This window comes from Natrix helvetica, assembly GCF_964273705.1.
Source record: "Natrix helvetica genome assembly, chromosome: 1".
Classification (NCBI taxonomy): domain Eukaryota; kingdom Metazoa; phylum Chordata; class Lepidosauria; order Squamata; family Natricidae; genus Natrix; species Natrix helvetica.
In genome coordinates, this window is record NC_138548.1 from 118,857,218 (window position 1) to 118,878,337 (window position 21,120).

At 39.8% G+C, this 21,120-nt stretch overlaps 1 protein-coding gene across 1 annotated transcript; it reads left to right on the top strand.

The window, feature by feature from the left end:
• Positions 1 to 422: 422 nt before the first annotated feature.
• LOC309382954 (acyl-CoA (8-3)-desaturase-like) lies at positions 423 to 19,353 on the top strand (the record flags this gene model as incomplete). The annotated part of the gene is made up of 12 exons (XM_081934943.1): positions 423 to 644; positions 3,162 to 3,272; positions 5,617 to 5,814; positions 6,342 to 6,443; positions 7,585 to 7,713; positions 11,171 to 11,228; positions 11,803 to 11,879; positions 12,971 to 13,068; positions 15,005 to 15,101; positions 17,970 to 18,049; positions 18,968 to 19,093; positions 19,237 to 19,353. 12 exons carry the CDS (start codon positions 423 to 425, stop codon positions 19,301 to 19,303), a joined length of 1,365 nt encoding a protein of 454 aa, XP_081791069.1. The 3' UTR covers positions 19,304 to 19,353.
• Between the last annotated feature and the right edge of the window lie 1,767 nt (positions 19,354 to 21,120).

A 21,120-nucleotide genomic window follows, 5' to 3' on the forward strand; every position in this document is an offset into this window, starting at 1 on the left:
TTAAAAGTAACTGTTGGTGAAGAGGTTGCTAAACTCCTATGGAGAACTGTTATGGAACTTATTCAATTCTTACCCAGAATATTTTACACAGTTCTTTATTATTCTGGGGTTTTTTTCAAAAAAAAAAAAAAACCTCAATGATAATATCTTCTTTAATCCAACTTGATACTCTAATACTATCCAGTTTTATGTTCTCTGAAAGAAGAGATGCCTTTGATAGGGGGAGGAGAAGGAAGCCTTGCAAGAGAACATCTGGAGCAACAGAAAGTTAATTGCAGTGTGGGTGGCTAATAGAGGTGTATATAAAGTTGGCTGCAACATTTAACCGAATGAAGAGATAGAGTCACTTCCACTTTCCACAGGCAAAAAAAAAATCAGTCCAGAAGTCAGTGGAGCAGCATCCCTCAGTGCTTCCAGACAGGATGCCTCCTCAGTCAGGAGCCAGTGCAGGAAAGCCAGAGTTTGAGCCAGGGGTTCCCCATCTCTTCACCTGGGAGGAAGTGGGGCTCCGCACAGGCAATGGAGATTTCAAGGAAGAGAGATGGCTGGTCATCGACCGAAAGGTTTATAATGTTAGTCAGTTCTATTTGCGGCATCCAGGTGGGCCTCGTCTCATCAGACACTATTCTGGACAAGATGCCACGGTGAGTCCTTGCTGAGGGGAAAGACAGCCATGGAATGACCGGAAGGCTGCACAAAACACTTACTTTGCATGCACACATTCCAGGTTGAGGTTGTGTCTTTCTCCAAGGGTCTCAAATAGCAGAATGGGTGGAAAGGAATCTCTCTTGTCTGAAGCTGAAGGGAATTCTGACATTACAGAACAGGCATTTTGGGTTGGACAGTCCAATACTTTAACACAATGTAAGGAAGTTCCAGATGGTGGTTGTATTGCTTGGCAATTTTGTAGCATTGAGTAACAAAATCTGTCCAAAATTTAGAAGTTTGGAAAAAGGACAGGGCAGGAGCTAGGCAGCTAATGTACAGATGTACAAGTTGATGTGACTTGCAGGCTTTCTTTTTTCCAGGTTGGGTCAATGTTTGACTGCAGTTAAGTTACATAACTTTATTGACATCTAGACAATGTGAACAATGTACAGCTGAGGTTTGAGGACCTGGTGTTTGTGAAAAAGCATGGACACAACTTATATTTTGCCTAAGCAAAATTCAGTCTGGCAGCAGCCCCAAGCATGCCAATCTTGGCGTTGTTAGCATCGGGGCATGTTGCAAGAGGGAAAAGGTCTTCACTCTCTCTTGCAGCATGCCTCAATGCGAGAAACGCCGAGATCGGCACGCTTGGGGCTGCTGCGATGTTCAGGGAGGCTAAACCAAGCCACGCGCCTCTCCCAGAACCTTTGTGCTCTTCTCTGCACTCTCCTCAGCTCCTCGCAACTGCAATAGACGTCCAGAAGTGGCGGGGGCTGTCGGGATGGAAACCAAGCCCCATTAGCCCCAAAAGCTGCTGCGCCAGGAAACAACTTACTTACCTCCTCCGCAGGCAGCTCTTCGAGGCGTGGTGTGGATGGGCAGGGGGATCGAGTGGGCCCAGAGGTGCGTGAGCGAGGGGGCAGGGGCGGTTCCATCGGTGGAACCGGTTCTAAATGGCACGGTACATTTGTGGAACCTCTTCTAGCGAACCGGTTAGAACCAGGAGGAACCCACCCCTGTATTGGACACATCTAGGCTTAGGTTGATAATGGGATTGAAGTGTTGGAAGTGTTGAAATCCTGAATTTAATGAGGGATTTTCATGGGTACAGATCATGAAAATGTCATCAGTAAATTTCATTTAAATTCAGGAGTTGAGAACATTTGAAATCTCTGCATTGGCACATTATAGGCTCATAATTAATTGGTTCGCCATTAAGACTCCAAGCTGCCTCTCCCAGTTACAGCTATTAAGCCTGGCTTCTCCCAATTTTTATATGTGTACTTTTGGTTACCCTAATGGTAAGACTTTATTTTTCTCTACATTGAATTTCATTTTGTTAGTTAGGGCCAAGTGTTCAAGTCTATCAAGATCCATCTGGATCTTCAGCCTGTCATCTAGGATGTTGGCTATTCCTGCTAGCTTAGTATCAATCTGCAAATTTGATAAGTTCCCCTTTTGTTTCTTCATCCAAGTTGTTTATGAAGATATTGAAGAGTACTGGGCCTAAGATGGAACCTTGTTCTACCCCACTGCTTACTTCCCTCCATGTAGACGTAGACCCATTAAGGACTACTCATTGAGTACGGTTTGTAAGCCAGTTACGAATCCATCTGGTGGTGACGCTATCTATCCCACTTTTTTTCTAGTTTACCGAAAAGTAGGTTGTCCTCTACCTTGTTGAATGCCTTGCTGAAGTCTAAGTATACTATGTCCACAACATTTTGCTGGTTTACTAATTTAGTCACTATATAAAAGAATGAAATAAGATTTGTTTGGCCTGATCTGTTTTTAATAAATCTGTGCTGACTTGTAGTTATTACTTCACTTGTTTCTAAATGTTCACAGATCTGTTTTTGATTATCTTTTTCAGTATCTTCCCAGGTATTAATGTTAGGCTGATTTGTCTGTAATTTCCTAGGTCTGTTTTTCCCCCATTTTTGAAGATGGGAATCACATCAACTTTTTTGCAGTCCTCTGATAGTTTGCCAATGCTCCAGGATATTTGAAAGATATGGTACAATGTTCTATTGTTTGTCAATCATGTTTTCGATGGTTGTATGTATCCTTTTTCCTGTCTTGGAAATATTCCTTAAGCAATGAAAAAAATTAAAGGTCTCTATAGAGTTGAGTTGTATAAATTTTGAATGTTTATTCCAGCTCCACTAAGTAGACCAGATCAGGAAATCAATTCCACAGTAAGGATAAAACTAATTTTATTAAGACTGGCTATAATAAGAGAACTTTGCAAGTCTGATTGTCCAGCCAACCAAGTCCAACTATTGCAGGGGAAGATGGTCCTGCCTTATTTTCATTTCAAGTAAACTACAGTAGCATAGCTTTAGTCCTCAACATTAATCAAGGTCATAGAGTTGGCCTCCTAGAGAGCCAGTTGCGAAGCATCACCGACAATACACTTTTCATTATTTCCAAAAAGAACACATAGCCAACTTAACTGGCATTTAACCAGATAGTCTTCTCCATGTTAACCTTATTTGTATGTGTGTGTTTAGGATGCCTTTGCAGCTTTCCACAAGGATGAGGATCTGGTAAAGAAATATTTGAATTCCCTCCTAATTGGAGAGCTTGCCCCAGATCAACCATGCTGTGAGCCCACAAAAAATGTGAGTATTGGGTGATCTCAGCTGTTGGATTCCTTTTGCAGAACCTTTATTTTAGATAGTTAGGCGTACATGTGTATATGTATGTGTATGTATATGTCCCCATCACACTAATCCCTTTCAGGGAAAATATCATTATACAAAATGCAGTGGCGTAAAGAACATTAAACCAAAGGAATTAAAGATATAAGGTAGAAAAATAAAAAAAGGACAGTTAAATCTCGGTTACATTCATGCTATCCACTTTATCTCTTCATATTTTTCTACGGTATTAGAAAGTGAAGACGAGTGGCCACCACAAATGTGATAGACAGATAGACAATCAAGAGATATTCTTGCAAACTTTAATTGCTTCGTCTATGTCTATTTATCATTTCATTCATTATCTATTGCACTTTTAATTTCTTTCTCTCATTTTAAGGATATCCAGTCACAAATTTCGCAATCTTCCCCTTGGCCAATTCACCTCTTAATAGTTTGTTTTACAGGTTGATCCTCATTCATTCTTTTTCACTGCTCAAACCACCTTAACGTATTTATTTCATACCATCACTAACTTTTGTATTTAATAAACTTCACTTAGGATCTTTTAACCCTATCTCTTTCTTTTACTTCTTCTTCAGTACCTCATTCCTATTAGAGATTTTTTTACTATTACTGCTGTATTATTAACTCCAAATGTTGATGGCTTGGTTCTTTGTTTTAAGATCTGGATGTCCTATTTAGTGTAATGACAGAAGGGCATTGGAAAGCATTTTCCAGATGAGACATTGACTTAGTCAATGACCTAGATCAGTGATGGCAAACCTTTTTTGACTGCCGTGCCAAAAGCAGGGAGAGCACGGGGGGCTTGTGCCGGTGTACCACACCGATAATGCTATGTGTGCGACTGCCCCCAGTGCACATGCATGTACATGATCAGCAACACCCCTTCCCCCCACACACACACACCACTTTGGCCGTGGTTTTTCGCCTTTCCCAGCTCCAAAGGCTTTCTCGGAGCCTGGGGAGGGCGAAAACATCCTCCCCCGTCCCTCCCTCCCCGGACACTCTCCAGAGGCCTCATGAGCTTCCCTGAAGGCTCCAGAGGGCGAAAAATGGACCTACAGGCAAACCAGGACTTCCAGTTTGTCCGTAGGGCTTTTTTTTCCACAGTTAGGATAAGAGAAGCCTACTGAAGGCTCTGGAGGTCAAAATCCTGCCAGTTTTTCACACTTTGGAGGCTTCAGGGAAGCCTCTTGAGGGCGAAAATGGCCTCAAAAGAAGGCCGAAATCAGCTGGCCAGCACGTACATGTGTGCTGGTCAGCTGACAGGGCAATGCCTCACATGCCCTGACAAATGGCTCCACGTGCCTCCATCACAGACCTAGATAATATTTTCTGGTCAAGTGGTACAATTGAAATAAATAAATAAATAAATGTCAGCGTTCCAAATATCATGCAGAATTAAATCACACTCCAAGGCAGAGCTACCCTTAAAGTTCCAATTTAATAAGACAGACATGTTGGCAACAAACTGTGGAATCACAAATCTAAAACTCCCTTCGGAGAGAGGGGGGCGGTCTATAAATTTAATAAAATTAAATTAAATTAATTAAAAGCTTCCTGGGATTCCACCCAGTTGAAAGTTCATGATCTTATCCCCAAATTCATAAATCCATCACATGGTCCAATCTTCTTCGGCCACACTGGCATTTTCACCCATCTAGTTCCGGTCAGATGCAGAGGTGCGGAGACAAAAGATGAGCTTGATTTCTAGAAAGGAATGACAACAACACATTCTACAATTCTGCTCCTTACTATTCCCCCTCCCAATTACTACCCTGATGAAACAGCATAGGAAAATAATAGAGTGTGTGGCAGGCCAACAATCTTAAAAGGAATATAACTGCAGGCCTGATAACTTTGGTTATTGACTTCATTCCCTTTGTTTTTCATTGAAAGAAGAATGCAAAGTAATTTTCGAAAGCACTCTTGTTACCATTCTAAGGAGAAAATATTAGGTCCCACATGTGAGAATCCAAAAAACTTTGGGCTGCAGAACTAAGATGATAGGCCATTATTTAATTATGTATTGCATTTATATCATGTACTTCTATTTGAACCTCCAGATGACATAAATGGAGGTCTCCTTAATTTATCCCAGCAAGTCTGTGTTGCAGCTTGGTCTGAGAGAGAGCAACTGGTCCTAACTCACCCCATAAGCTGCATGGTCAAGTGATTCATTCTGAAACAAATCCAACCTTAGGTTTAATACATAAAACTCAAGATGGGCTTTTGGTCTAGTCTACCAAAAGGGTTCTAATGTTCTGAAGCAAGTAAAAAAAGCTGTCATTGCTTCTTGTAGGAAATGCTGGTAAAGGAATTCCATGAACTGCGTGCAACAGTGAAGAAGATGGGGCTCTTGAAGTCAAGATTCAGCTTTTTTGCTTTCATGTTTCTGCATGCTTTCATACTAGACGTTGCATCTTGGTTTACTATCTGGTATTTTGGAAAATCCTGGATGCCTTTTCTTCTTGGAGTAGCAATGTTCACTGTTGGACAGGTAACCATTTTGTGTTGCAGAGCATAGCAGTGTAGAACAGTCTTCAACATATATAGAACAATATAATTGTTTTCATTAGTAATTTAACACCTTGTGCACTTATCTCGGTTTTCAATTCTTTGAGCTGTTGAATCTGGGCATAGTAATTCAACTACACACAGATTAAGAAAAGTGCTTCAGGATCTGAGCAGGTTATACTGCAGAATATGCATAATATTGCTTAATCCTTTTTGTCTGCTGAAATTAAAATGTTTGAAAGGAAGGCAGTAATAGTATTTGCTGGCAGCATACAGCATATAAAGTCTTATGTATGTATTGTATGTATGTATGTGTATGTATAAACACAGACATGTACCTAGATATACAGTGCACATTGTATCACGCAATATGTGTAATATAATTGTGGTTCTTTTTGATCGCCATTAATTAATGGTGATTAATGATGCTCCTCTACCAATTAATTCATGCAGGAAAAATGTGGAGAAATTATATACATATGTGTCATGTTTGTTGATTTTTACTTCCAGATCCAGTATGGTTTTCTCCAGCATGATCTTGGCCATGTGTCAGTCTTTGAAAAGCTCAAGTGGAACAGAGTAGCTCACTTTGTGATTATTGGCATTCTTAAGGTCAGAATCCATCCAAGAGAAGGAAAATTTAAGTGATGATTTGTGATTATTTATATATTTGAAATTGGGTCTGCCTATCCATCATTTCCTGTGTCTAGGGTTTTGAAAAATGGGATAAGGATAATGAATATTGATATAGAACACATTAAGCACTGAAGGGCTGAACATATAACATCATCTTTTTGCAATATCTCTGTAAGACTGACAGTATTATTAATGCTTCCTTACAGAAAAGGGAGATGGTGTTAAGAGAAATATAGTCAGTCTACATTTTATGGCTATGAATCATTTTTCACAATACTTCACTATACTGGCTTTGATTTTTCACTACTGAAGAGAAAGTAATGGAAGCTGCCATGTAAATATTTTCCAAATGAGGTGCTGTACAAGGAAAGACTGGGCACAGAATCTCTGAGATTCACGGACAGATCTTCACACTCCTGAAACAAATCTAATGACTGAACAAACAAATTCTTTCCTGCAAGGGCTTTCCCCTTTTGCTCCTCTTTTACTTCCTATGGAAGGGGCCAATCACCTTCCACCTGTGACTTTACCACCAAGTCTTCCCTGATTTCTGAGTTTTTCTTTTCTTCTGGCAGCTCTGCACATGCACACACTGGGAACAGGCTCTAGCTGTTCCTCTGCCTCACTGCTGTCTAGCTCCATAGAAGAGGTGTATGCTGCCAGTTCACACCAGTTTGGGAGACTCAGACGTCATCAAAGATCTTCTGTGCATGCCCAGACATGTGTGTTCCCTCTACCGAACTGGTAGTGAAGAAAATAGAATACCATTACTCCTCCATAGGCACCTCATCTAGTCTATTTCTCATTTATTTTTGTTTCACACAAACACATTTAGTATTGAAACTGGAATTTTCAATAGTCCGCCTTGGAATGAAACCTTTTCAGATGTTTAATAAGAAGGAGAAGAAATGAAACTAGTTTACACAAAAATGATGGAGGTCAGAGCGTTGTCACTGTACACAATTCAACTCCTGCTAGATGAAAGGAAGTGTAAACCAACAGAAGTGCAGCTGGTTTTTGTTTTATTTGGTTTGTAGATAACCAGTGGGGAATACATAGGATACAGCATTATTCACAAATAGATGGAAATCATGTTTGTTCTTCTGTACTTCTCCAGGGAGGACCGGTGAGCCTATGGAACCACATGCATAACCAGCATCACGCCAAACCCAACTGCTTCCGCAAAGACCCTGATCTCAACACGCACCCATTCCTTTTCAGTCTGGGGAAGAAACTTTCCTTGAAGGTAAATAAATAGAAAGTCTTAGGCAGACAAAAGACCCTGAAAAAGTATTTGTAGTACTAAAAGAAAAAACCCGACACCACCATATCTCTGATGAGCAATCTAGGAAAATAGGAAGAAAGATTTCTTTCCATCTCCCATATTTCTTTATAGCAACTCTCACTGCTCTTGGATCAGTTCAGGCATTGCCTTATTTTCTAGTCTCTGCTTCTGTAATAATTCTGTAACACTTATTTTCTTATAGACTGGAATAGAATAGAATAGAATAGAATAGAATAGAATAGAATAGAATAGAAAAGAATAGAATAGAATAGAATAGAATAGAATAGAATAGAATAGAATAACAGAGTTGGACGGGACCTTGAACGTTTTCTAGTCCAGCCACCTGCTTAGGCAGGAAACCCTACACCACTTCAGACAAATGGTTATCCAACATATTTAAAACTTCCAGTGTTAGAGCATTCACAACTTCTGGAGGCAAGTTGTTCCATTGATTAATTGTTCAAACTGTCAGGAAATGTCTCATTAGTTTTAAGTTTTAAGCTTCTCTCCTTGATTAGTTTCCACCCATTGCTTCTTGTCCTGCCCTCGGGTGCTTTGGAGAATAGTTTGACTCCCTCTTTTTTATGGCTGCCCCTGAGATATATGAACACTGCTATCATGTCACCTAGAGTCTTTCTTTTCCTTAAACTAGACATACCAAGTTCCTGCAATCGTTCTTCATATGTTTTAACCTCCAGTCTCCTAATCATCATTGTTGCTCTTCTCTGCACTCTTTCTGGAGTCTCACATCTTTTTTACATCGTGGTGATCAAAACTGAATGCAGTATTCCAAGTGTGGCCTTACCAAGGCATTATAAAGTGGTATTAACACTTCACGTGATCTTGATTCTATCACTCTGTTTATGCAGCCTAGAACTGTGTTGGCATTTTTGGCAGCTGCTGCACACTGCTGGCTAATATTTAAATGGTTGTCCACTAAGACTCCAAGATTCCTCTCATAGTTACTACTATTGAGCAAGGTATCCCATATACTGTACATGTGCATTTTGTTTTTCTTGCCTAAATATAAGACCTTACTCTTTTCACCATTGAATTTCATTTTGTTAGATAGTGCCCAATGTTCCAGTTTGTCAAGATCCTTCTGTATCTTAAGCCTATCTTCTGAAGTGTTGGCTATTCCTGCCAGCTTGGTGTCACCTGCAAATTTGATGAGTTCCCCATTTATCCCCTCATCCAAATCATTGATGAAGATGTTGAAGAGTACTGGGCCTAAAACAGAGCCTTGGGGTACTCCACTGCATACTTCCCTCTATGTAGATGCAGTTCCATTGAGGACTACACCAGTGGTGAGTTCTGGATCCCGTTGTAACTGGTATGCTGCAACGGGCCCTGGAGTCCAACACGTGAATGTGCGCAGTGCGTTCTTGCGTGTTTGCCTCCCGCGATGCTCCAGCTGCTCGGTGGAGTGTTGTGCAGGCGTCGTACGCTCTGTGCCCTTGCGTGAAAGCCCTGATCACCTCAAAGAGGGGTAAGGAGAGAGTGCGAGTGGTTGGGCCCTCTGAAGCACCATACCGGAATGGTACTTGGTGCTCCCAGCAGGCACTGGTACGCCTGTACCAGGGCATACCGGTCGTATCCCACCACTGGACTACATGTTGAGTGTGGTTGATCAGCCAGTTACGAATCCATCTGGTGGTGATGCTGTCTAACCCACATTTTTCTACTTTATCTAGTAGTAGGTTATGGTCTATTTTATCAAATGCCTTACTGGAGTCCAAGTAAATTATATCGACAGTATTCCTCTGGTCCATGAATTTTGTCAAAGAATGCAATAAGATTAGTCTGGCATGATCTGTTTTTGACAAACCCATGTTGGCTTTTGGTTATTATTTTGGTAGCTTCTGTTGACTTTTTGTTTCCTGATTGTTGCTTGATTATCTTTTCCAGAATCTTCCCTGGCATTGAGGTCAGGCTGATAGGTCTGTAGTTTTCTGGGTCTATTTTTTTTCCTTTTTAGAAGATGGAAACTACATCAGCTGTTTTCCAATCCTCTGGTAGTTCCCTGGTACTCCAGGATCTTTGAAAGATATTGTTCAGTGGTTCTGGGATCTTGTCTGCCAGTTCCTTCCAAACCTTGGGGTGTAATCCACCCAGTCCCGGTGATTTGAACTTGTCTAGGGTAGACAGGTGCTCACTTACCATTTTCTTCCCTATTCTTATCTGTTTTTTGTGGTGCTGTTTTTTGATAGGTTGGACTGTTTTTTTCCCTTTGTCTAAAGACACATGCAAAAAACAAGTTAAGTAATTCTGTTTTCTCCCTATTGCTTGTCACCTTCTTGCCACTTTCTCCCAGCAATCAACCAATTGTTTCCTTGAATTTTTTCTTGTTTTTAACATGTTGGAAGAAGCTTTTTAGTTATTTTTTACTTTTGTTGCAAACCTTTCTTCATTGTGAGCCTTAGCTTTCCTCACTTCATCTTTACAGGCATGGGCTATTTCCTGATATTCTGCCTTAGTTATGTGCCCTCTTTCCATTTTTTATACTTATCCTTTTTGTCTTTCAATTTATCAGAGACTTCTTTATGCAGCCATGCTGGTTTCTTTTGAGAGCTGTTATTTTTCTTCTTCATTGGTATTGTGCTAGATTGGGCTTTTATAATTTAACTTTTCTGGTAGTAAAACTGGCAGCAACCCACCCCTGCTTAATTAGCTGACTAGCAAAAAGTTCATCTATTTCCTCTGTTTGGTTGGGTGACCTATAGTATAGACCTTTGGCAATGTCATTCCCTCCCCCATTAATATTGACCCATATGCATTCAAGATAATTAAATCTGTTAACAATTCTGAGCTACATTCAATGACACAAATTTCTACTGCACATCTGCATTAATCTGTACATTTTCAAAAGAATATGTTTTGATCCACATTTTCCTGTGAAGTACAGTCTAATATGCATTCCCCTTCCCAAAAGTTGTATTTAGATGAAGGCAAAGTCAAATAACTTAACCAATGAATTGTGCATGTTTAAGGCTGCAGTAAAATACGGTATCTCTCCAAAAGTTGACAAACTATCACTTTTAATGTGACCAAAAAAGAGAAAGTAATGTAACATTGGTGATGCAATGTATGAATTGAAATAAACTGAATTAAATTGAATCAAATTAAAATGAAATCACATTTAATATTGGTACTGTCTTGTCCATGTTTTTTCCCCTGGCCCTGTTTATTTTGGCAAGGTAGCTTCCCTCAAAGATCAGAGGCAACCCTCAGTGCACAAAAGCTGTGTGTACAGCAGAAATTCAAGAGACTCAGATCAAATAATCTGTGATATAATAATATGCAAATATGAAACTTTTCAAGAACCTATATTGTAAAGAATGGGCACAGACAACATGACCTTGATGTGGAATTTACATAGTTGTCAATTTAACTGTTTGTTCTCTTTCTCCTTGTGCAGCTTGGAAAGAAGAAAAAGAAGTATATGCCTTACCAGTACCAACATAATTACTTTGCCTGTAAGTGTTTTACCACATTTACAGGAGCCTAATTTGGAGGAGAATAACCAATAAAGTCATATATCAGCACTATAAAGCAGAACAGACTAAGAAACCAATGCCCCACATATCGGGATTACTTTTATTGGAACACTGGCCACACCCACCCCATTTTAGCAAAGGGGGGGAAGTCATGATACGTTACGTAACAATAACATGACACCGTGAGTTTGACACTCCTGACCTAGAGTAACAGGATCTTGGAAATATGAATGTGTTTCCGCCCTTAATGCGAAGCAGGGAGCTGCCTGACACATTTAACTCAAAGTACTTTCTTGGAAAGGGCTCATTGACTTGATAGCAACTCCTTCTCCTGGCTTTCAAGGCCATTCCCTATTCCCTCTACATCAGGTCTCTGACTCAATTACTCTAGAAATACCCTGATGAGCATTGGGGCAATAGGTCAGAGAATAAGGCGGTTAGTTTAATGCAAAAAGGGATTCAGAGGCAGATGTTTGTTTCCTCTAGGATATGTTCTATGTTTATTTTAGTCACACACTCATTTTTGTATTCTCCTTTTGCATTTTTATATTAGTCTTTGCCCCGTTGATATTTACAATTGGTGTCCAATTGGTTGCCTATCGGTATTTATTTCAAAGAAAAAAATGGTTGGTAAGTCATAGCACCTCTTTATTTTAGGGGATTGGTGTATGGTCAAGTGTAACACATAAAGGTCCTGAATCCTCTTTCGTTCTAATGAGCCACAGGAGATGCATTACAAAATGCAAGTTGCTTTCTTTCCTTAATCCCCCACAACATCATGGGAACATTCCCTGCCATTCATGATTTCATTGGCCTTCCCTCTTGTCAGCACCATTGAACAGAAAATGTATCTTGTTTGGGAAGGGAAGGGAAGGGAAGGGAAGGGTGAGCAATAGGCAAATATTACAATCAAAGCCAAGGAAGGCTTGTCACAGCTGCAAAGAGCTGACCACAGTCTCTACCCTGATGTTAACAATGAGCCTGTTCCACTGGGTTACATCAGGCATTGGTGAAGTTATCTCCTAGACTGGGAATCTTTTCCAAGCCAACCTGAAAGTCAGAAAACAAGCATACGCTCCTCCAGGCAGAGACAGAGGCAACAGTGAAAAAGAAAAGGATGAGAAGCAGAGGAAGAGATTGCCAGGAGATTGCATTTCTAACTGCCATGAATATTGGGGTGCATTTGCAGAGGGATGGGGGAGAGACTATCTGGGCACTGATATGGGGAGTACAGATACATTCTAATAATAATAAGAGCAATGCTGTAGTTAAACATATTGTGGGTATGAAGCTTCATTCCTTCCCATGAGTACAGACCCCCCACCCTCACTATTCAAATTGAGTCATGCCACTACCCATTGCAATTCTCAGCCACTGCAAAGGACATTGAAACCTTCAGCAACTTCAAGAATTCCATTTCTGCCCTAGAGAAATTCTTTCCATTTTGGTGTAGAGCAAGGCTTCTCCCCAAATGATGCTAGTATGCTCCACCCTCACTCTTTTTTTTTATCATTGTGGGATTTTACTAGATACACAAACGAAGAGACCCTGAAAGTCCTTCAGCAGTACATAGCAGACTGCCTATTACTCCACATGTTATTGCCTTATTGTCTTTAGTTTGCCACATTGTAGCTAATTAATCTGAAATTGAAAAAGGAACTCATAATAATGATCCACACATTGTTACCATTGTGCTTATTTAACATTCTGTTCTTTGACAGGAGCTGTTTACCACTCTTTTCTATAACTTCCGGGTGTGCCTCATGTATGTTCCTTTAATGGGATTTAAGAGCTTTATGGCTTACTACTGGTTAGCAAGGTAATAATTATGTAAAACTCTACCCTGCTTCTATGACCCAACTAATGCTTTTAAATGCTGTGCAGTCAAAGAGAGACCTTCAATATGTACATTGCTAGCTTTGTTTACCACTTTGAAAAAATAATGAGGTCTCCATTTCTTGTTGACTTAATATGGGGATCTAAAACATATAAAGAAATTAGTATACACTGTTACTGATCACTATTATACTACAGTGATACTATACGGATGCTAGAATATCTGTATCTATGACTATATGGCTTGGGCTTTTTAACTTAAAAAATGATGTGTCATCCTTCGTCAAGGTCATCTCAAACTAGTTTGTAACATAAAAATGAAAATAAAAACAACCATGCTATTGAAAAGAGCATAGTTCACCACAATGATCTTGATCTAACTCTTGTTATTGATTGGTCATCATCAATTATCAAAGTATTACTTACCAATACCTCTATACCAGGGATGAAATCCTCCCGGTTAGGCCCGGTTCAGCTGAACCGGTAGGGACATTTGTCCGTGGTTCTGGGAACCGGTAGTAAAAAAAAAAAAAAACTTCTAAGAGTCGCACGGTTCAGCTGTGCAACTTTTGCATCTCATTTGGAAACCAAAGACCCAGAGTATGGAGGAAGAATGAAGAGACCAATCAAGCACAGTAATCCCAAGGTCATTGAACCAGGTTTTAGTGCTTTTGGCAAAAGTTGCTCTCAGCAGAAAAGAGGACTTTGGACCACTGAAAAGCAGGACTTTGGTCCACCGTGCTTCATTAACACCAGGGTCAACGCAGCCGTCTACCAGGAGATTTTGGAGCTCTTCATGCTTCCTTCCACAGATGAGCTTTATGGGGATGCTGACTTCATTTTCCAACTGCCCACACTGCCAAAAGCACTAAAACCTGGTTCAATGACTGTGGGATTACTGTGCTTGATTGGCCAGCAAACTCGCCTGAGAATCTATGGGGAATTGCCAAGAGAAAGATGAGAGAAATGAGACCAAACAATGCAGAAGAGCTGAAGGCCGCTATTGAAGCATCCTGGTCTTCCATAACACCTCAGCAGTGCCACAGGCTGATAGCTTCCATGCCACCCCGCATTGAGGCACTAATTACTGCAAAAGGGACCCAAACCAAGTACTGAGGACATATGCATGCTTATACTTTTCAGAGGTCTGATATTGTTCTATGTACAATCCTTGTTTTATTGATTGCATGTAATATTCTAATTTTCTGAGATGGTGGATTTTGGGTTTTCATGAGCTGTACGCCATAATCATCACAATTATGACAAATCACGGCGTGAACTATCTTGCTTTGCATGTAATGAGTCTTATCTCATATATTAGGTTCACCTTTTAAGTTGCATTACTGAAATAAATGAACTTTTGCACAATATTCTAATATTTTGAGTTTCACCTTTATAATTAATATTGAGCTACAAGTGGTTAGATTAATTGATAGTGAGGACACAGTGGAGAAATCAGGCTGGTTTTAAAGTACATTGCAAATTATTTGCAGGAGTTGTGAAGGGAAATACAGACAGATCTTAAGCACTTTCCCCCTTCTTTAGGAACTAAGCTGAATTTAAGCACCTTTATCCACTTTTCTTGCCAAATAGGTAATCCAAATGTGGGCAGTTCATCAACTTGTGTAACTGATAATACTACTTACTCAATTGAGAACTCTGAAGAATGTGAGTTTTAGAGTACCTGAAACTTCTAACTAGGTATGAGGGATTAAAGTGTGACAGATTGCATAATATTATTACAGAATACCATAGCTTTAACTCCCTGCTTTTACCTATAAAAATTATGTTTCTGTATAAGTGCAATAATGTGGTAACAGTAACGATCATGTTATATTTTGAGAAAAGCAGTTTTACTAGTGAGTGAACCATTTAAAGAATTTGTCTGAATCATTATTATTGTTTTTATGTCTACACAGGTACTTAGAATCTGGATGGTTTATCTGGGTCTCACAGATGAACCATATTCCAATGAATATTGACTATGATCAGAATTTAGATTGGTTCTCTGCCCAGGTGAGGTAGTTTCTATTTAAAGGGGAAATTTCTTTTCTTTGGATAATCTTATTCAGAAATGCTTGGTCCTTAGTTCTGAAACACGGGGCCAGATCATGTTGTTGTTTCTTAAATATGTCATGCCCTTATCTACATTGAAACATTGTCTTAAAAAGAGAAGGTAATACAAATGGAATGTCTATGCTGGCAGCTAGAAATCACTCCCATATTGCAATTTCTGGGAAAATCACAATTGCACTTCTCTTTCTCCTTTCTCTTCTCATGGAGAAAAGTTATGGAGGCCAAAAATGAACTCATTGTCCACAGTAGATGATGAGATGGTAAACAATGTAGTTCATTGCCTGTTAATCTTCCTTGCTTCTTCAGTAAAGCAGGAACAGCTTTATTGTTACTGCTATTTACTACTCAGTAAAGCAGGAACAACACCAATGCTATTAATCCTCCATCCAAAAGGACACTTTACAATTCCAAGTCCCCACATGTGGACTCCAATTCACATAATTGTTCTTTCTGTGGTCATGAACCAGTTTTTCAATGGCATAAAAAATTAACTTCGTAAGATGCATTATCCACAGAATGAGAATATAGATCCATAAGGCTAATTGATTTCAGATAGGAATAGCCAAACATTGATGGTGATAGGGGAAATACTGCCATTTTCTCTTTATATGGTAGAGAAAAACATATCAGAGTGTTGAAATACATTTTGTTGGAATGTATATTTATGTGACAACTACAATAGTATGCAGCCAGTAGATAGTACTGTTTAAAAGTTTGGATCTCTGGTATATATTCTATGTTTTTTGTACTAAGTAGAGTTTCCTGTAACAATTGAGCAGTTAAGCAGTAAAGCACATGGTGACTGTACTCTTTATTTGATCTGTGATGCTATATATAAACAGAATTTCTAGAGGAAGTCTAATTTTCCTGATGGTAGTTACAGCAATCTCCCCAGAAAGGGTAGAGTGACTGTGTACATGTGCATGTGATTTTTTCATTAAAAAAAAACATGTTTCTTCATGCTTTCTTGGCGTCATTTTCCCTTAGGGCTTTTTACCAGTTATTATGGAACTAGAAATTGTTTTGGATACACTCAATTTCAAACTGTGGTTTAGGCAAGATAATTAAGGGATGGGACTAAATGAATAGATTATGTGTTTAGGCCTCCAGCAAGGATTAGGCAATTTAAAGTTGATACCTGAAACCATATCACAGTGATGCAAGTTAACAAGAGAAACAGCATAAAGTTGTTGTGACATTAATAACAAATGGTTTCTGCATAGATAATCTGTTCTATCACAAAGAAAGAATAAAAGATGATGAGAGACAAGACAAGCGTTCCCTCTTTTGTAAACATTAAATCATAAATAAAAATGCACAATGGCTAGTTCTATATCATCTTATATGTCCTCCAAATGTGAGCTAGTGCCAATCTTACTGTTATAACATTACTGTTGGTATATCCTTATGTTACCCATCTATATATTTCATTTGGATTCTACCTTTTCTTTATGGGACTTACAGCCAGTTTTTAAAGTTGCTCTAAAGATTGGTTTATTCATGCACAGTTTTCCTTTTCTAATTTTTCTTTTGTTTTATTTTTGTAATAGCATTATATAATTCCTGGGGATGGGAAATGGTTAACTTCTAATGCATGTTTATCAGTGATGGGATTCAAAAAATTTTTACTACAGGTTCTGTGGGTGTGACTTGGTGTGTGTGGCGTGGCTTGGTGGGTGTGGGAGGGGAAGGATACTGTAAAATCTTCATTCCCTTCACACTCCAGAGGAAAGTTACTGCAAAATCCCCATTTCCTCCCAATCAGCTGGGACTCGGGAGGCAGAGAAGATGGGGGTAGGGCCCATCAGAGGTGGTATTTACCAGTTCTCTGAACTACTCAAAATTTCTGCCACTGGTTCTCCAAAACCTGCTGAATACCACTTCTGATGTTTATATTATTATTTTTATTAAAATTGGAGGGTACATTAATTCATATGATTTGGTTATATCCAGTTTTGATTTTTGTTTGGACCTAAATTAAAGCCCATAAAAGTAGATTTAGGATTAAATGTGTTATATTAAAATGTTATTTTGAATACATTCCAAAATCAGGCAAGCTGCTTTTTAAAGGAATTACAGGAATTATGAATTATATAAAATATAATTATGAAACAATTTTTCAGGAATTATTAAGAGAAATTATATTGGACCCAGTAAATGGTATTGAAAGACCTATCTATTTCTGAATATTAGGGACTGTATTCAAGAAAATGTAACAATTTTGAAGCTATTTTTTTCTACTCAAAACACAATAATAATAATAATTCAAAATAATTGTATAATGGTACCTTCTTTTGAAAACAGGAGAAAAACAATTGGTCTAAATCTGTTTGCTGATGGCTGAATGGAGATTTGGACACTGCTCTTCTTGATCCTAACTTAATGTCCTAACTTTTACAGAAGTAATTACATAATATTTCCATGTCTACTTCTAAAGAAATAGTTCAATAAGAATGACTAAAGGAAGACAACTTTAGATTCACTGGTTGGTTGATTTACTCCAAAAGAGAACTACATTTCTCCTGAAAAGAAGCCAGCCTGTTAAGCAGAATAAGCCATTGAATCTGAAATGTCAGCAATATCCTAGTTGTGCAAATTTTTCCACACGCATGTATATCACTGGATTTCATCCCATGCACATAGCACCAGTTCAATAGTTGGCCTGGATTCAGAAATATTTCTAATGTCCTTCTGGGCAGGGACCATACTATAAATGTAACAAACATTTGGAAATGAATGATGGTCTACAATACTGTAAATTGGAAGTTATTGGAAGTCTACATGGTTTTTTTTTAATTTCCCCCTTAGCTCGCAGCAACATGTAACGTGAATGAATCTCGATTCAATGACTGGTACACTGGGCACTTGAATTTCCAGATTGAACATCAGTAAGTACAAGCTATATGCAAAGGTTGTACAGTATATAATGCAACATTTGTACAGCTTTTGTCACCACTAAGCATCACGTGTATATTATGGTCCATGTTTGAAGCCAAATGATGGCTGTGGCCAGGAGTTTTGGCTAGTTTTAAAGAAAGCAGATCTTGTCCCAGTTATACATGCTGTGGCTATTCCAGACTGGACTTTGGGATCTATCCTGTAAAAATGCCTAGAAACAGCATTTCATATAAAATGCAGTAGTGAAACTAATGTCTATGAGCCATGGTGGCACAGTGGTTAGAGAGCAGTACTGCAGGCTACTTCTGCCGATTGCCAGCAGCCTGCAATTCGGCAGTTCAAATCTCACCAGGCTCAAGGTTGACTCAGCCTTTCATCCTTCTGAGGTGGGTAAAATGAGGACCCAAATTGTTGGAGTCAATAGGCGGACTCTGTAAACCACTTAGAGAGAGAGCTGTAAAGCACTGTAAAGCAGTATATACGGCTAAGTGCTATTGCTATTGGGCTTTTCATATCTTACTTCTAGATATATAGCAGATTAAATGGTTGTTAATTATAATTCATTTCTGGACCAAGTCAAAATGCTGTTTTTCACCTTTAAAATTCTTAACTAAGATTCCAAAACCTGTGAGCAACTCCACAGTACCCTACTACAAAGTAACTCATTAGGAAGGATCGTGGTTCAGCATTAATCAGAAGGACCTCAGCTTGTTCATCCCTACCTCAAACTCTTTGGGAACCAGATAGGTGAAAGGTTATCCTCTTCTGTATCAACCTGCCTGTATGCAATACTGAATAGGAAACTCTCTGACATTGAAATGGGAAGGGCAGTAATGACAGCAGGATCCAAATTAAAGTGGAAGTATCTTCTACTGTGTCCTCTTGATATTTTTCCTCTCTTTCCACAGTCTTTTTCCAACCATGCCTCGACATAATTATTACAAGGCGGCTCCCCTGGTGAAATCCCTTTGTGCCAAGCATAACATTAAGTATGAGTGTAAGCCCATGCTCACTGCTTTTGCAGATATATTGCGGTAAGTGTGAGCCAACAGGAAAAACTCCATTTGCAGGCATGTCACCAAGAGAATATCTCAAGTGAAGAGTAGCCTGAAAGAACTGATTGCTGTGCAAATGTGCTTTTGATTAATGTGTTCCATGTTCCTTTTTCCTTCTGTAGCACCCTGAAGGAATCAGGAAAGGTCTGGCACAATGCTTATCACCAGGAAAAAAACCAATACCAGTGAGGAATTGGGATGGCTCCTTTGTTATTAGCACCTGCTCTTCTCTCTTAGCCTTTGTGATTTTAAAATAATTTAAATAATAATAATTTTAATCTATTGATTGTTTTATAATGTTGTTGCCACCATCCGTTTTCATGAGATGGATAGTCATGTACAGTGGATGAATAAATAAATAATATTGAAAAGGAATCTTGTGTTATTTTATTCTGAATTGATGGATGGATGGACGGACAGATTAGAGAAGAAGAGGCCAAGATGGTAAATGAACTATTCCACAAAAAACCATCCAAGATGTACTCCCAACTGCAGTGCAACACCATAGTAACATGAAAGCTGCCTGTCAGCCAGCCTGCTGCTTGCTGCCATGGAAAAGGTGTGTGTGTGTGTGCTCAGTGGAGAATTTTCCTTTGCAGCTTTGCAGCTACCAGCTCTAGTTTTGCTTTTTTCTCCATGGTCATTTCTTCTAGCTTTGTATGCAGCAGCCAGAGACGATGCTCTTGAATCAAAGACCTTCTCAAAACATTTCCTGTCCGGTGCTTGCCCTCTGATTGCCTAGATACAAGGGAGTCAGACTCTACAGGTTGCTTCAATTTGATGCTTCCCGCACTTTTGCCTCAGATCTTGGCTGAACCTTGTTGCATTCAGTTCTCTCCTAGTAAAAGTACCTTTTCTCTGAATCTATGGAGCCAGGGGTTTTTCTTTCCAAGGCAGTAGATGGGGGAAGCCCTGACATAAGCAAAATCTGCTTTAGTGGTCAAACCGGAGACAGGTGATCAATACCAGTAGGATGTGAGATTTGTCATTGTAATGCTTTGACAAATGAAAAGCTGTTTCATATTCTGCCAGTCTCTTTTTTGTGTAGCAGGTAGAAATTCTCAGCCTGTGGCATTCCAGGGATGGAGAGGAGGAGGAAAGAGAAGAAGCAACTCTGAATCTTTTGAATCACAAGTCAACCTATTCGCCAACATGAACAAATACTGGCAAAACTGATTTTGATCCCATCACTACCAGTTGGAGAGGTCAAGCTTTACCGAGAGACTCCAAAACTTGTTTGCCAATTTACTTGCCTTGCGCGACATCACCCTAAGGGACCTTCATTCTTATCGCTTTGCTTGCGAAGAAGTGGGATTTTTATGCAACCAAAAAATAGAGTGTGCTCCGCTTACTGCAAAAACGCTGCCCGCCGCCAGCTCCTCTTTCGTACTTGAAAAGCTGAACGTCCTAGGCTCAGCAGAATTGGCTCTTTCGGTACTTCCCTCTCCGCGTTTGTTCTCCGGCGTCAGTGACGCTGTTGGCCAATCGGAGATGGAACTCCCTCGCCAGGACCCGCCCAGTCCGCCCTCCCAATGGTGCTGAAAAGGACAGTGCCAAGTTCCCCGAAGCCTCAGTCGGGGGGAGATGGCTTCCCAGCAAGGAGAAACCGGGATCAGAGGGAGGAGGGAGGCTGATCCCGCGGCCGATCAGTCTGGTCCTTCACGGCGGTTCACCTGGGAAGTGATCACGCTGCCCAGGGAGCCCGCCATGAGAGCGCTGGCTGGTGATTGATAGGAAAGCCTATGACACCAGCCGGTTCCACAGGAGGCACCCGGGGGGCTCTCGGACCATCTGCTGCTATGCAGCGTGAAACTTAACAGATATTAATTAAACCTTTTGGGAAGGTGGGGGGGATGAATTCAACTTTCAATTTTGGATGGAGGAAAGAAAATAAACCTTTTTTTTTTTTTTGGCAGCAGGAGTTAATTCAACCTGTTTAGGAGAGAGGTACTCTGTCAGGCTCTGAAGGTTCTGTGGCCAGCTTACCAGAACAGGGCTGCTCCCTG